Source organism: Otolemur garnettii, unplaced genomic scaffold (assembly GCF_000181295.1).
Source record: "Otolemur garnettii isolate 467f Iridium unplaced genomic scaffold, OtoGar3 scaffold00023, whole genome shotgun sequence".
Taxonomy (NCBI): domain Eukaryota; kingdom Metazoa; phylum Chordata; class Mammalia; order Primates; family Galagidae; genus Otolemur; species Otolemur garnettii.
The window spans coordinates 22,435,913-22,449,478 of NW_003852418.1; the positions used below are offsets into that span (position 1 = coordinate 22,435,913).

Consider the following 13,566-nt stretch of genomic DNA (forward strand, 5'->3'; position numbering starts at 1 on the left):
CTTGAGCCACAGGCGCCAAGCCCTCAATTTTCTTGAATATGTTAGCTATAGATATGAGCCTGTCTTTTTTTTTTTCTTTCTCTTTTTTTTTTTTTTTGAGACAGAGTCTTACTTTGTCACCCTGAGTGCCATGGTGTCACAGCTCACAACAACCTCAAACTCCTGGGCTCAAGTGATCCTCTTGCCTCAGCCTCCAGAGTGGCTGGGACGACAGGCACCTGACACAATGCTTGGCTAGCTTTTCTATTTTTAGAGACAGGGTCTTGCTCTTGCTCAGGCTGGTCTGGAACTCCTGAGCTCAGGAGATCCACCCTCCTCGGCCTCCCAGAGTGCTGGGTTACAGCTGTGAGCCGCTGCACCGGGCAGACCTGTTATTTATTACACACTGTAACTTCCTATTCAATGCTGGACGCACTGAATGAAAAGAGAGAGGTACTTCCAACAGTGTCTTCTTTTTCCAGAGAGAGTTCAGGTGAGTATTGTCAACGCTGTTGTTTGTTTTTATCCCTGATAAGCAGACAGATCTGAGAATTACCTTGATCTTATATGGAGGCCTTATTTTAGCTTTTAGGGCTGGTATGACTCCTAGAGAGTGAGTCTTATTTCAGGGTGTGGCCCCTCTGTGGTCTCACTTGAAGCCCAGGTGTTCCCCGAATTTCCTACACCTGTGTGCCAGCATGCTCTCCTTCTGAGACCTCTGCCATGCCATACAGCCTCCAGCCCAGTGCTGTTTCTGTCGGGACTCTTTTTTTTTTGAGATAGCATCTCACTTTGTTGCCCTCTGTAGGGTGCTGTAGCATCAGAGCTCACAGCAATCTCAAACTCTTGGGCTCAAGTGATTCTCTTGCCTCAGCCTCCCAAGTACCATGTTTCCTCCAAAATAAGACCTACCCAAAAAATAAGCCCTAACAGGATTTCTATGCATTTGTTAAATATAAGCCCTACCCCGATAATAAGACCTAGTGATGGGTGTGGCTATGCAGCGTATCTGCATAGCCATACCATGCATTTTGGTGGGGAACGGCAAGGAAGACTGGAATACCTTTTATCTGCCACAGCTCCTTTCTCAGAGCCGTTTGCACTTGCGCCGGTGCGTGTGTGGTAACCTCGGTCACAGGCACCCTACTGTGCACATGCGAAGGGCTAGGGGAAAGGAGTTCACACATCACTAGCACCAGCCTCACCAACAAAGTGGGCTCCCCCTGTCAGGTTCCAGAAAAAGATGACTTAACTGTATTTGAATACATGTAGATTGTTGTATTATACTTAATACAAATAAGACATCCACTGAAAATAAGACCTAGTGTATCTTCTTGAGAAAAAATAAATATAAGACAGTGTGTTACTTTCGAGGAAACACATTAGCGCCTGCCACAAAGCCCGGCTATTTTTTTTGTTGTAGTTGTCATTGTTTGAACCTGCCAGCCTCATTGTATGTGGCTGGCACTATACTATTGTGCTATCGCGCAGAGCCATCTGCCAGGACTCTTGGGGTATTGCCCTGTGTATGTGTGTGTGGTTCACAGAGGAGGAGCAGTGTGTATGCAGATTTGGGGCGTCCTTCTCTCTGGTTTCTTGCTTTTTTGGGCGGGGGGGGGGGGTTTGCCCTTCAAGTTCAAGCTGCTTTGCCTGCCCTGATGAACAACCTTTATCCACAGTGCATGCTGCTGCCTCCTACTGAGGCTCTATGTCCTCCCTGAGGTTTGGAGAACTTGCCAGAGACCGGCACGTGAGAAGTTCAGCTTGTCTGTTTCCCCTGTAGCCCTTTAATCCCACCTGCATTGCCCTCTAGGATATGTGTATGTATGTTTTTGGTTTTGTCAACTTTTCAAATAGTTTTCAATATAAGCTAGTCATGGGTGAAACTGGAATTTTAAAAAGTTTTCTTCAAAAAAGATTTCTTTAAAATGTATGTTTGTTCCTTAGCACCTGATGAACTTTCAAACTATGATGAAGAGGGCATTGTATCTATTAAACACAGCCTAAGTTAGCAAATCAATGTCCCCTAAGTGAGTCTTAATTTCTATAAACACACAGACTCCACTGTTGGGCCAATTAATGCCCAACTCTGTGAGGCCACCCATTCTCACCCTGTGAGAATGGCAGCTAAGCAGCAAAGCCCGAAGTGAATTTGCAGACACAGAGCAAATTTTGTGCTAATAAATAGACCTAAAGAAAGAACCAAACTTTTACTAAAATTCTGTTTCCAAGAAAGATTTGATAAATTTACAAAAAACTCTTTGAAGTCAATCCCAGAGCCACAATATTTCAATGAAATATTTAAGTGAAAAATTCAACAAAATATAAGAGATGGGCTTGGCGCCTGTGGTTCAAGTGTCTAAGGTGCCAGCCACATACACCTAAGGTGGCAGGTTCGAATCCAGCCTGGGCCCGCCAAACAAAAATGAAGGCTGCAACCAAAAAAAAATAGCTGGGTGTTGTGGCGGGTGCCTATGGTCCCAGCTACTTGGGAGGCTGAGGCAGGAGACTCGCTTGAGCCCAGGAGTTGGAGGTTACTGTGAGCTGTGATGCCACGACACTCTACCCAGGGGGATAGCTTGAGGCTCTGTCTCAAAAAAAGTTTATATAAGAGATATAACAGATGAAATATGAAATATTTCAATGAACTGGCTAAAACATCTGTGTGTGCAGTGGCTGTACAGTTTTAGCAAAACAATGTTAGACGTAAGAATGAACCCAGGCAGCTGCCTGTTCTAAACATCTCTTACATCCCTACCATAAACCTATTTCTTTTAGATTTTGCAGAGCTTGTCTACAATTTTTAAATTGTTTTTGAGAACCCACCACCTCCTGTACACTCTGCCACAGCTGGCCAATAAAGAAAGGAAAAGTTTGGGCAGCGCCTGTGGCTCAGTGGGTGGGGCGTTGGCCCCATATGCCAAGGGTAGCAGGTTTGAGCCCAGCTCTGGCCAAATTGCAGCAAGGAAATGGCCAGGTGTTGTGGTGGGCGCCTGTTTACCTGTGGTCCTGGCTGCTGGGAGGTGGGGGGGGGGGCTGAGGAAAGAGAATCACCTGGGCCCAGGAGTTGGAGGTTGCTGTGAGCTGTGTGATGCCACAGTACTCTATTGAGGGCAATAAAGTGAGACTCTGTCTCTACAAAGAAAAAAACAAAAGAAAGAAAGGAAAAGCTTCCTTTTCTCTAGAAATGACATTCAAACTGGAATAGGTATTTACATAAACTCATAAGCATCTGATGGCCTGGGGGGGGGGCAGTCTGCATTGACTGGTCTTGCATGGGCAGGCAGAGAGCAGTCACCCCCAGTAACATGTCCTGAGCCAACACCTGACTTTTCTCCATCTCCCGGACTCATTCATGATCATGAGGGTCTGCACCAGGAGTGGGAGCAAGAGCAGGTAGATGGGACTGGACACAGTAAAGGTGAGAATAGGTCTGGGAAGGAGCAGGGGCTGACAGGTGCTTGACTGGGGCCTTTCCATGGGGAAGCTCCTGTCCCCAAGACACATCCCCACCCCCAGGAGGTGCCTCTGGAGATTCCAGAGCCTGGAATGGGGGTCTCTATGTCCTCCCTGAGCCCACCAGGTGCACAGCAACCTGTTCTAATGAGCTGACACTAGACCCAACATATCCAGCAGAGACAAACATCCAGTAGCAGATAAGAAGCATTTTCTGTATGACAATAGCAGTTTCTGGAAATTCCACATCAATATCTGGAGGTATCTGCCCATGTGAGACACAGACCACTATGGATATCCACTTGGCTTTGTCCTCAGATCTTTCTAGAAAGTAACTGGGTCAGAGCTATTTGATTCTACTTTCCATGGGTAGTAGGGTGTTTTCTGCCCTATTCTCCTCTTCCCCACAAGTTGGGCCTGCCCACCTCAGGCCTGTCACCTGCCCCTCCTGCCAACAGAGAAATGCAGAAACGCCTTCACCTAGCAGCCTCAGCAAAGGCACGTACTAACCCCCAGGCCCCAAAGGCTGCCCCAAAGCAGCTCTGCAAGCTCCTTGCTCCTCTCTCTGCTTCTGCACACTCTCAGTGCTCATGCATGGACACCCAGGTAGACACTCAAGCTCTGGCTGCTGTCTCGAGGCAGACAAGAATGTCTGCTCAAGGGCATGGAGGAGAAGGCACCCAGTCAGTTCTGTCCCGGCTCAAAACCACTGTGAGTAGAGCTGTGCCTTTTTGCTTCCACGAGGTCATCCGAGCCCAAGGAGCTCTAGGTGAGGCCAAGCCCTCCCAGACTGGCTGCCCTGGGCTGGGCAAGTCCATCCAGGCCTGTGTGATGGACATTGAACAGGCAGGGTGCTGAAAGAAGGCTCCTCAGGTGTCCTGGATGGGTCATAGCCCCTGAAGAACCCACCCAGGTGCTGGCACAAGCCAATTCCAAAGAGGACAGCTCAGGCCAGGTCTCCACATCGCAAGAGGTGTCGATCTAGAACCAGAGACAGACAAGTTACAGACTGTCAGGGCGGCCGGCATTAGGAAGACTCCTGGAGCTGGTATAGTTTGCACCTCTCACTCACCTGGGCCTGTCCAATCGCTACTAACACAACCCGCACTGGCCATCTGGAAAGGAAGGTTATAATTAGTTCTTAGTGAACAGACACCAGGGGAGAATCGGCATTAACAGAACCCTGATGTCCCCCTACCGAAGCCACCCTGTTAGAATTCACATGGGAGCCACTAACTTTGAATCTAAAATACGTGATTAGGGTCTTAAAGAATGTTTTTTCTTCAGGTAGGCATACTAACCTAGCAGATCTTTCTTTCTTTCTTTTTCTGTTTTGTAGAGACAGAGTCAGTCTCACTATGTTGCTCAGGCTGGTCTCAAACACCTGGCCTCAAGCGATCCTCCCGCCTTCGGCCTCTCTTACTGAGGTCACAAGCATGAGCCGCGCCTGCACCCCAGACCTTTCTTTACAGGAATAGCCCCGGAGACTCAGAAGCAGGAAGGAGGCTCCTCTCCCGCCAGCGCCCAGCCCAGGCTGGGCAGTGCCCTTTGATTTGGGGGAACAGCCTGAAACACCACAACGACCTGGCACGGAGACCAGCCACCACTGCCCAGTATTAGGAGCTAGTATGTTAAATCAGAATGAATAGAATGTCATTCTAAGTGAACAGAATGTCTTCACACTACAGGAAAAAAATTTCAAAGAAATATTTCAGAGAAATATTTTAATTTAAATTAAAAAACCTTGTGGTGGTGGGCGCAAAGTTGTTAATAGCTCACCAGCCTAAAGGTGCGCCCTGCCTGGCTGAATTGGGGGTAGGGAGGGAACTGCAGAGAATAGGCCCTGCCAGAGCCCTCTCAGGAGGCTTCTTCTGGATGCATCTGGCCAGGCTACATGCACACTGGAGCTGTGGGTACCATGCCTGGTCTGGGCAGCCACCCTTGAGTCTTACCTGGCTAGGGGAGGTGACACCCCGCAGACCATCCTGTGGCTCTGAGTGGGAAGGAGGGTGGGGGCCTTCCGGCTGTGATCAGCGTCCCCCAAGAGCGAGTGAGGCCCTGGGGACACAGGAAAGGAGTCTCACCCACAGGAATGAACACCAGCTGGTGGGCTTGGGAGTTCTGGAAGCTCGGTCCACCATCCTGTGGCCAGCATGACGCAGGATCTGGCTGGAGGCTGGTCTTGGTGCTTTGCTGGCTGGCCTCAATGCCAGGGCTAACTCTCTCCCAAGAGCAAAGCAATTTCGATAGAAGATTTCAGCACAGAAAGTCGGGGTATGCAAAGCTCTCAACTTGAGAGATGACCTCTGACTTCAAGTGCTTCAAGATACATCAGCCTGGCTATTTATCTAAAAGCACAATTACATGTCCACCAAATGCTCTCTGGCCAGAACCTTCTTAAAATTCCATTATCAATTTAATCAAGTTAAAGTCTTTGATTCATTTTTTAAATACCATAGAGAAACATTCTTTAAACCACAACCAAAACAATGCCAAGCTCCAGAGACGCCTCCTAGACACTTCACTAACAGATGGGTTGAGGGCAGGACTCCGTTCTCCCCTGAGAGAGCCTAGGGAACCTGGCATCTTCTTCCAATGAGATGGCACAGCTCTGCCTATAATTGTTGGAGGAATAGTTGATTCTTTTACGAAAACAGTGACAAAGTATCAAAACGCCAGCTATGATCTGGGACTAGGCTTCTAACATCTCTGGCTGTTGCAGTTGCTAAAATGGCATCACAGTTGTACATGGGATGCACATCGTCCTGAGCCCATGGTCAGCTGGTTCATCTTCAGCTGTGCGCCTGAGATCAAACAGTGGCCTGAGTTCAAGTGGCATTTGTCATAGGCAAGAAATGTGAGCATGTTAGGGTCCCAGAAGGGCCCAGTGTGTGCCCACAGACACAACAGCCATGTTCAGGCCCAAATGACATTTCCGAGTTTCTACACAGGGACAATGACTGCTAACAGGTGGGGCATCAGCCTACTGCAGAGAAGGTAACAAAAGGGAGTCACATGACCGTGTCAGAACCAGTACAAAAGTCCTGTACAGAAAAGCCCTTTAGAAGACTGATCTGGCAAGGAGATCGTCACCTGTTGAATTTGTAGCCAACCAATATTATTAGTCCTATGACAACAAGGGAACTATTTCAGTTTCTCCAGTATGTTCCAGAACTATCCCCAAAGGACCTCTGAGTGCCACTCCTGGTGTGGCTGGTGCACCTCCTGCATATTCAACAGTTCCCCTAATGTCAAACTCTGTGGCCGCTACCCTGTTCTTGTGCAGACTCATAGTAACTGCACGAGCTCTTCTGCATAACCACCTAGCAGTCAGGTGGGACCCCAGTGAGCTGAGGCAGCCTCTCCCCCTGGTTTCTCCAGCAACGCCTCTCACTAGACCGTGTGCTTGACAGTGCAGCCCAGGGGCCACCTGACTCTGGAGAAGGCCTGAGCTATGTCAGGACACAGAACACAGCCCAGACACTCAGAGCCACCTCCTAAGAGAAGGGCTAGGAGGGTGCCAGGCCATCCTTCCTCCTGCGCACAGTGTGAGGTTCCTTCCAGAGGACAGGGAGCATGACAGCCCAATTCAGGGTGCCTGGGGGCAAATTTCCAGAACTGTGAGCTAAGGCAGGGGTTACACTGCGGACAGGGTACACAGAGAGTCTCCCCATTCTGCTGTACACAGGGGGGTCCGCAGACCCCAAGCTGGATGCACGCCTCATAGTAGGGCCCCCGTCCATGGGCTGTGGAGGACACTCACCACCCCATCAACCACCCACTCCCAGAAGGACAGTGACAGTGGAAGACATGAGGGAAAACGGGGCTGGTCTCAGTTCCACAGACCCAACTCTGCAGACCTAGCACCTTAGATCAGCAGACATACCACACTTGGCTGAGTTCTCTGTCCTGATGGGGTGGACACGCGCAGGCCAGGTCAGGTGGACACGCACAGGCCAGGTCAGATAGACACGTGCAGGCCAGGTCAAGTGGACACATGTAGGCCAGGACACACGCAGGCCAGGTCAGAGGTGGACATGTGTAGGCCAGGACATGCACAGGCCAGGTCAGGTGGAGATGTGTAGGCCAGGTCAGGTGCACACGCGTAGGCCAGGTCAGATGGACGCACACAAGCCAGGTCAGGTGGACACGTGTAGGCCAGACCAGGTGGACATATGTAGGCCAGGACACCCACAGGCCAGGTCGGGTGGACATGTGTAGGCCAGGTCAGGTAGACATGTGTAGGCCAGGACATGCACAGGCCAGGTCAGGTGGACATGTGCAGGCCAGATCAGGTGGACATGTATAGGCCAGGACACACATAGGCCAGATCAGGTGGACATATGCCAGCCAGGTCAGGTGGACATGCATGGCCAGAATGGGTACAGCAGCAAGGCCAGCAGCCTCTGCGGCTAGAGGCACTACGCCTCCATGACACCCTAAAGGGATAGGTTACAGGCACCAGTTACAGGCCTGAGGTCTGGTGCTGTCCTGCCCTCAGCCATCAGCGCTAGGTTTGCATGGATCCCTTACCACCAGCCACCACAGTGAGGGTAGCCACAAAATTGTGAAAAATAAAGGTTTTTTTCTGTATCTTTCCATTATTCTGACTGCTGGCCAGAGCAGGTGTCCTGGCCTTCCTCACACAGCCCCAACCATCCAACTCACAGCTCAGCTTGAGAGGGGTTCTGCCAAGTTCTAAATACCATTTGTGGAAAACAAAAGGACAAATTCTTACAAGAAAAGTAGAAAGTTTAGAATATTAAAAATGAGGCTAAAATGTAATGGAAAGAACAAAAAGGCCATGGGCTGACTTCACCTGGAGTTAATCACAGATGGACTGAGCAGAGGAGAAGGACTGTCTTTCCTAGATGTTCAGGGTGCAGAGAGGCATGAGGGGCCCAGCTCAGAGGGGGCTGCTGAACACAGCACATAGAAGGTTAGTGGCCTGCACCCAGATGCCACCTCCTACTGCAATGACCCAAGGAGGGCGCGGGGAGACTGCCAGGGCAGAATGGAGGTTCAATCTCCCTGGCCCAAGTCAGATGGCTCCAGGGGCCCCACTGCCTGGCTGTACTTGAGTTAAACTGGCAGCTTTTGGCTGGCCATGCCCTCCAACCCACCCACTGCATGGTGCTCAGCACAGACTCACAGCAGAAACAGTAGGAAAGGCACAAACATGTCATTTCTCCTGGTTCTACAATCACTCTTAGGACAAAGACACATTGGCCAGATCTGGGGCACCTCAGATGCCTAGGTGTCACAATAGCCCTGCCCTCGAGGGGTCCGAGCATGGCATAAACATGTCCAGAAACAGAACAAAAGCCCAGACTCTCCCCAGCCAGAGTAGGGTGAGGAAGCAGGAATCAGGGTCACCTCAGCCTCAACGCGGCACCAACTTTGCCACCTCCCGGCCATCTCCCCTGTCGGCGGAGCTCATCAGTCCTGCCCTCAGTGAGGTCCCCTGAGGACTCTACTCTTCCTGTGAACCCCAACTGCTCTGAGAACCAGGAACAGCCTTCAGAATGTTCCTATCCCCCAAGGAACAAGAAAATCCCAAAATTTCTGCTGACAAGCACATTTTCACATTTGTAAGGGGAAAGAGTCTGACACAGTAGTATTTATCAAACACACTTTCCTCTCCTGTATTCTGTGTTAGAAATGTACCTGGTTTTAAATTCACAACAGTGCAAGTGGTGCTATCCCATTTTTTAGATGTTTTAAAAAGATGTTTCAAGAGCCCGGTGCCTGTAACCTGTCCCTGCCCATGGGATGCTCAGACTGTTCTGGCTTCTTGGCCAAGCCCTATGGCCTGGCTTTCAGTTCTGTGCATAGATAAAGAGAACACAGACACTGTTTTCTGCTTGTCATCTTTATTAGCCGTAAAGTCTGTGGCACTGCTCACGCCAACACAAAATTCAAAAGAGTATCTTAGGGCTCATGAAAACAAAGTTGTAAAAATACTGTTTTTTAAAGCAGCATAAACATCAAAACAAAGATACACTTCCCAAGTCCCCTTTGCTTCAGGAAACAAGTCCACAGCACTCACCACACCCTAGCACCCTGGGCCACCTGGAGCCGGCTCCTCCCCATGAGGCCTCCTCCCTGCCCCTCCAGCACCCACTGCACATCAGGACCTGGAACCAAGCTATGCCCAGGGCAGCCACGTAGCACCCTGACCAGAGCCAGTGGCTCACTCCAGGCCAGCTCTGGGGGCCAATTCTGTAAAAGCTGAACTGTCTTGCCAGAAAAGGAGTTGTGAAGTGTCAACTGTGTGGCTGTGCCTTCAGCCACACCTCGAGGGGGTCTGTCATTTGGAATCAGCAGACACACTTAAGTTTTATGTATAGGATCCAACTCCTTTCCAAAGACTCGTACGTGGCCAGCACTCTCTGTTGTAGCCAGGCAAGGACACACCCGCTTCCTGCCACCCGTTTGCCGCTTTCCTTTCCCTCTCCAGGGGAAGGAATCTCAGCACAAAGGGACCAGCAAGGCGAGCCCACTGCTGCCCATACCCAGAGATCCTTGTCTCCTGCCTGTGCTGACCCAGACAGGCTTCAAGGCCCGGGTGTGTCTGTGCCCCTATAATGCTCAGGGCGTTTGGTTTGGGTTGAGGCGCTGCAAGTCACAAAATGCTCCAACGAGACTCACACTATGCCCAGGGCATAAAAGCATAAAAATCTCCCCCGTTCCGGTGCCCTGATAAACACATCACTGTACCGTACTCTATAAAGCCAGCACCTGGTGAGCCTTGCATGACCAGAGAGGCTGGTCCAGGCTGTGATGTGGCCTCAGCACCTCCTGAAACAGGGAGTTCAGAGGCGCCGCTGCCCACAGCCAGCCTGCCCAAGGGGATGGGGTTCAGCACATCCTCAATCTCATGTCCGCCCGAGACTCCCAGCTCTCAGCAATCAAAATCGAGCCAAAGCAAAGCCGCGTGGCAGGGGCTGCACTTACGGGACAGTGAGTGGGCACCTTTGGGCAGGTACTCGAAAAGCAGGGGGCCATCGTCCCCCAGCACGTCGGCCTTGAGGGACAGCAGGCTGTTCTTGCTCATGAGTGCTGCACGCAGGTTGGCCACAGCGGTTGCCTGTTGCAAAGCATCGTCCTTCTCCGGGGTGAGGGGTGGGCCCAGGAAGCCAGCTTCTCCCCCCAAGAGGCCCTCGTCCACCTGTGTGTAGAGCTCTGGCCTCTCCCCACGGCTGTCAGAGCTGCTAGCTTCTCCCACAGTCAGGTCCGTACCTGGAGTAGGGGAGACACACATCAGCAAACACAAAAGGTCATTTCAGGGCCCTCCAGGTGGGGACTGTGGGGACTGTGGAAGGAGGGCAAAGAGTTCCCACCAGCCCAGCTGCTTGCTGCAGAGTGGCATCAAGCCCCGTCCAGCCTCATGGGCCAGGCACCTGCCCGGAGCAACACAGTGGCCTCAGCCCATCCCACCACATCAGTCCTGCCAGCCCTGGTCATGACACACCCTTGACCATGCAAAGTCACTGCTCAGGTGTCACAGGGGACCTTGACTCAGAACACTGGGGTCATCCACCAGATGAGGGGCCAGAACTGGCTCCAGGTTCTACTCCAGGGCCCAGGGTGCAAGTCCAAGGCTCTTGCAGCTGTGGTATTTCTGATTCTCAGAGAAAAGGAGACATCAAAGAGAGTCAATGCCCCAGAATATGAAAGTGAAAAGTACAAAACTCTTATAAGAAAATCTGCAGGGCCTCAGGTGTGGCAACAGATTCTCAGCTGTGACACTGAAAGCACAAGCACCAAAACAGATGAGATGGGCTCTGCCCTCTGTGCCTCAAAGGTGCCTGTGGGAAATGGAGCAAATGGCACAGAACGGAGAAAGAGAGTCTGCAGGTCACAGTGGGACAATGAAACAGATACCGTGACTTGATTCAAACGTGGGCAAAAGGTCCCATTTGCCCAAAGAACACACACATGGCCAATGAGTGCATGAAAAGACTCCAGTTAAGTGATCGCCAGGGAAGAAGCCCAAAACGGCATGAGTCACCAGCTCACACCCTCCAGGGTGGCCACAGTGAGGAAGCAGGTGACGACAATGCTAATGAGGACGTGAGACGGTAGAACCCCTAGACACTGCGGGCAGGAGCATACGGTGCCGCTCCCATGGAAGGAGTGGGCAGCTCTTCAAAACATCACATAGAGTTGCTATGCGGCCAGCAGTCCCACCTGCAGGCACACCTAGGAGAGAGGAGAGCACAGCCCCACAGCTTATATATGAATGTCACAGCAATGCTGCTCACAACTGTCCATAAGGGACACAGCTCAAATGTCCACCCCCAAAGGAAGGACAAGCACAATGTGGCCTGTCTGTGCCAGAAGCAAGGCAGACACAGAGCAATGAGGTGCTGACATGTGGTGATGTGGGTGAGGGTAAAGGTGCTGACACTGGGTAACGTGGGTACGTGTGAGGTGCTGACACTGGGTGACGTGGGCACAGGTGAAGGTGCTGACATGGGGTGACGTGGGCGTGAGTGAAGGCGCTGATGCTCGGTGGAAGAGGCCACACCTCATAGCCTTTCATTTCTGTTAAGTGTCTATAGCAGGCATCCTCAAACTACGGCCCACTTAGGACATTCATCCGACCTGCCAGGTGTTTTTGCCACCGCTGCCTGTCCTGCTTAGCAGCCAACTCGTCCCAGGGCCCGCAGCCCAGCCCTCCAACGGTCTGAGGGACAGTGAACTGGTCCCCTGTTTATAAAGTTTGAGGACCCCTGCTCTACAGGGACAGAGGAGATAGGGCCTCCAGGAGAGTCTTGGGGCGAGCACCTGGGGCATAGTATTTCCTGCTCAGGTGATGACACTGTACGCCATTCCAGGAGTCTAAAGCCTCTCAACTGCTTGCTTTAAACAGGCAGTGTGGCCTGTGACCCTGAGTTATTCATGCAACAAATTCTACTGAGCATCATATTCGGGTCAGCCCAGGCTTGGAGAAGCTTCCCCCCAGCAGAGGGTCACACAGGGCATGAAAATTTCCACAGACCCTGGAGCCCAGTAGCACAGCCAGAAGGAGGTTGCTGCCCTGCAGGCCCCTTAGGGTATGGGAACACTCAAGGGAACAAACAGCAAGCTCTTCTGAGGCCCAGGCAGGGAGGGCACAGGGAAGGCAAGACCTACCCTCTGCCAGCATGCAGGGCTGATCCGGGCAAAGGTGCCCTGGAGGAGGAGGTAGAAGAGATGGAGGACGCAGGAGGGCAGGAAAGGCGCTTTGCAGGCCAACGAGGGGCCAAGGAAGGCTGTCAGAGGGAGGAAGCTATCAGGCAGGGAGGCTGTCAGAGGGAGGAGATTGTCAGGGAGGGAGGCTGTCAAGGGAGGAGGCTGTCAGGGAGGGAAGCTGTCAGAGGGAGGAGGCTGTCAGGGAGGGAGGCTCTCAGAGAGAGGAGATTGTCAGAGGGAGGAGATTGTCAGAGGGAGGAGGCTGTCAGGGAAGGAGGCTGTCAGAGGGAGGAGGCTGTCAGGGAAGGAGGCTGTCAGAGGGAGGAGGCTGTCAGGGAGGGAAGCTGTCAAGGGTGAAGGCAAGGCGAGGCCCAGGCAACCACTGGCCATAGTAGAAATCATAGTCAATGCAGCTCAGGCATCCATCCTTCATGACAGAAATGAAGACAGCCATCTTCTGGGCCCTTGGACGTAACATGGAAGATGTCTGGGAACAAGGTACCCAAATGCAATCACAGCCCTGTGCTGAGCTGCCAGGGTCCAGGGAGACGCAGGGAGGGGAGCATGTGTCAAATGGCGCCAGCAGAAATGTGGGAAGTTCAGAGGCCTGTTCACCAAATTCATGGCAAGGAAAACCAGAGGAGCAGTTGATAGACAAGAGACAAGCAAGTCCTCCAAACCAGAGTGGAAACAACTGTACCAAGACAAGTCAGGAAAACAAGCACCAACCAAATGTTTGTTAATATTAAGGAACTGTAACTTTTTCTCGTGAGATGGAGTCTTGTTCTGTCACACAGGCTGGAGTGCCATGGAGTCACAGCTTGCTGCAGGGCTCCTAGGGCCAGGTAATCCTCCTGCCTTAGCCTCCTGAATAGCTGGGGCTACTGGCTTATGCCCCAGCAGAATTGCTAATTTTTTTAATATGTACTATGTTTTTAAAAGGGGGGGGGG

General features: G+C 51.6%; 1 protein-coding gene across 1 annotated transcript in view; it reads right to left on the reverse strand.

Annotated features, from left to right (window-relative positions):
- The window catches only part of ZBTB46 (zinc finger and BTB domain containing 46), a 43,552-nt gene that overhangs the window by 19,033 nt on the left and 10,953 nt on the right, over positions 1–13,566 (reverse strand). The window contains exon 2 of the mRNA XM_003787784.3: positions 10,393–10,677. Within this exon, the coding sequence (XP_003787832.1) occupies positions 10,393–10,677 (285 nt within the window). The remainder of the gene's footprint in view (positions 1–10,392; positions 10,678–13,566) is intronic.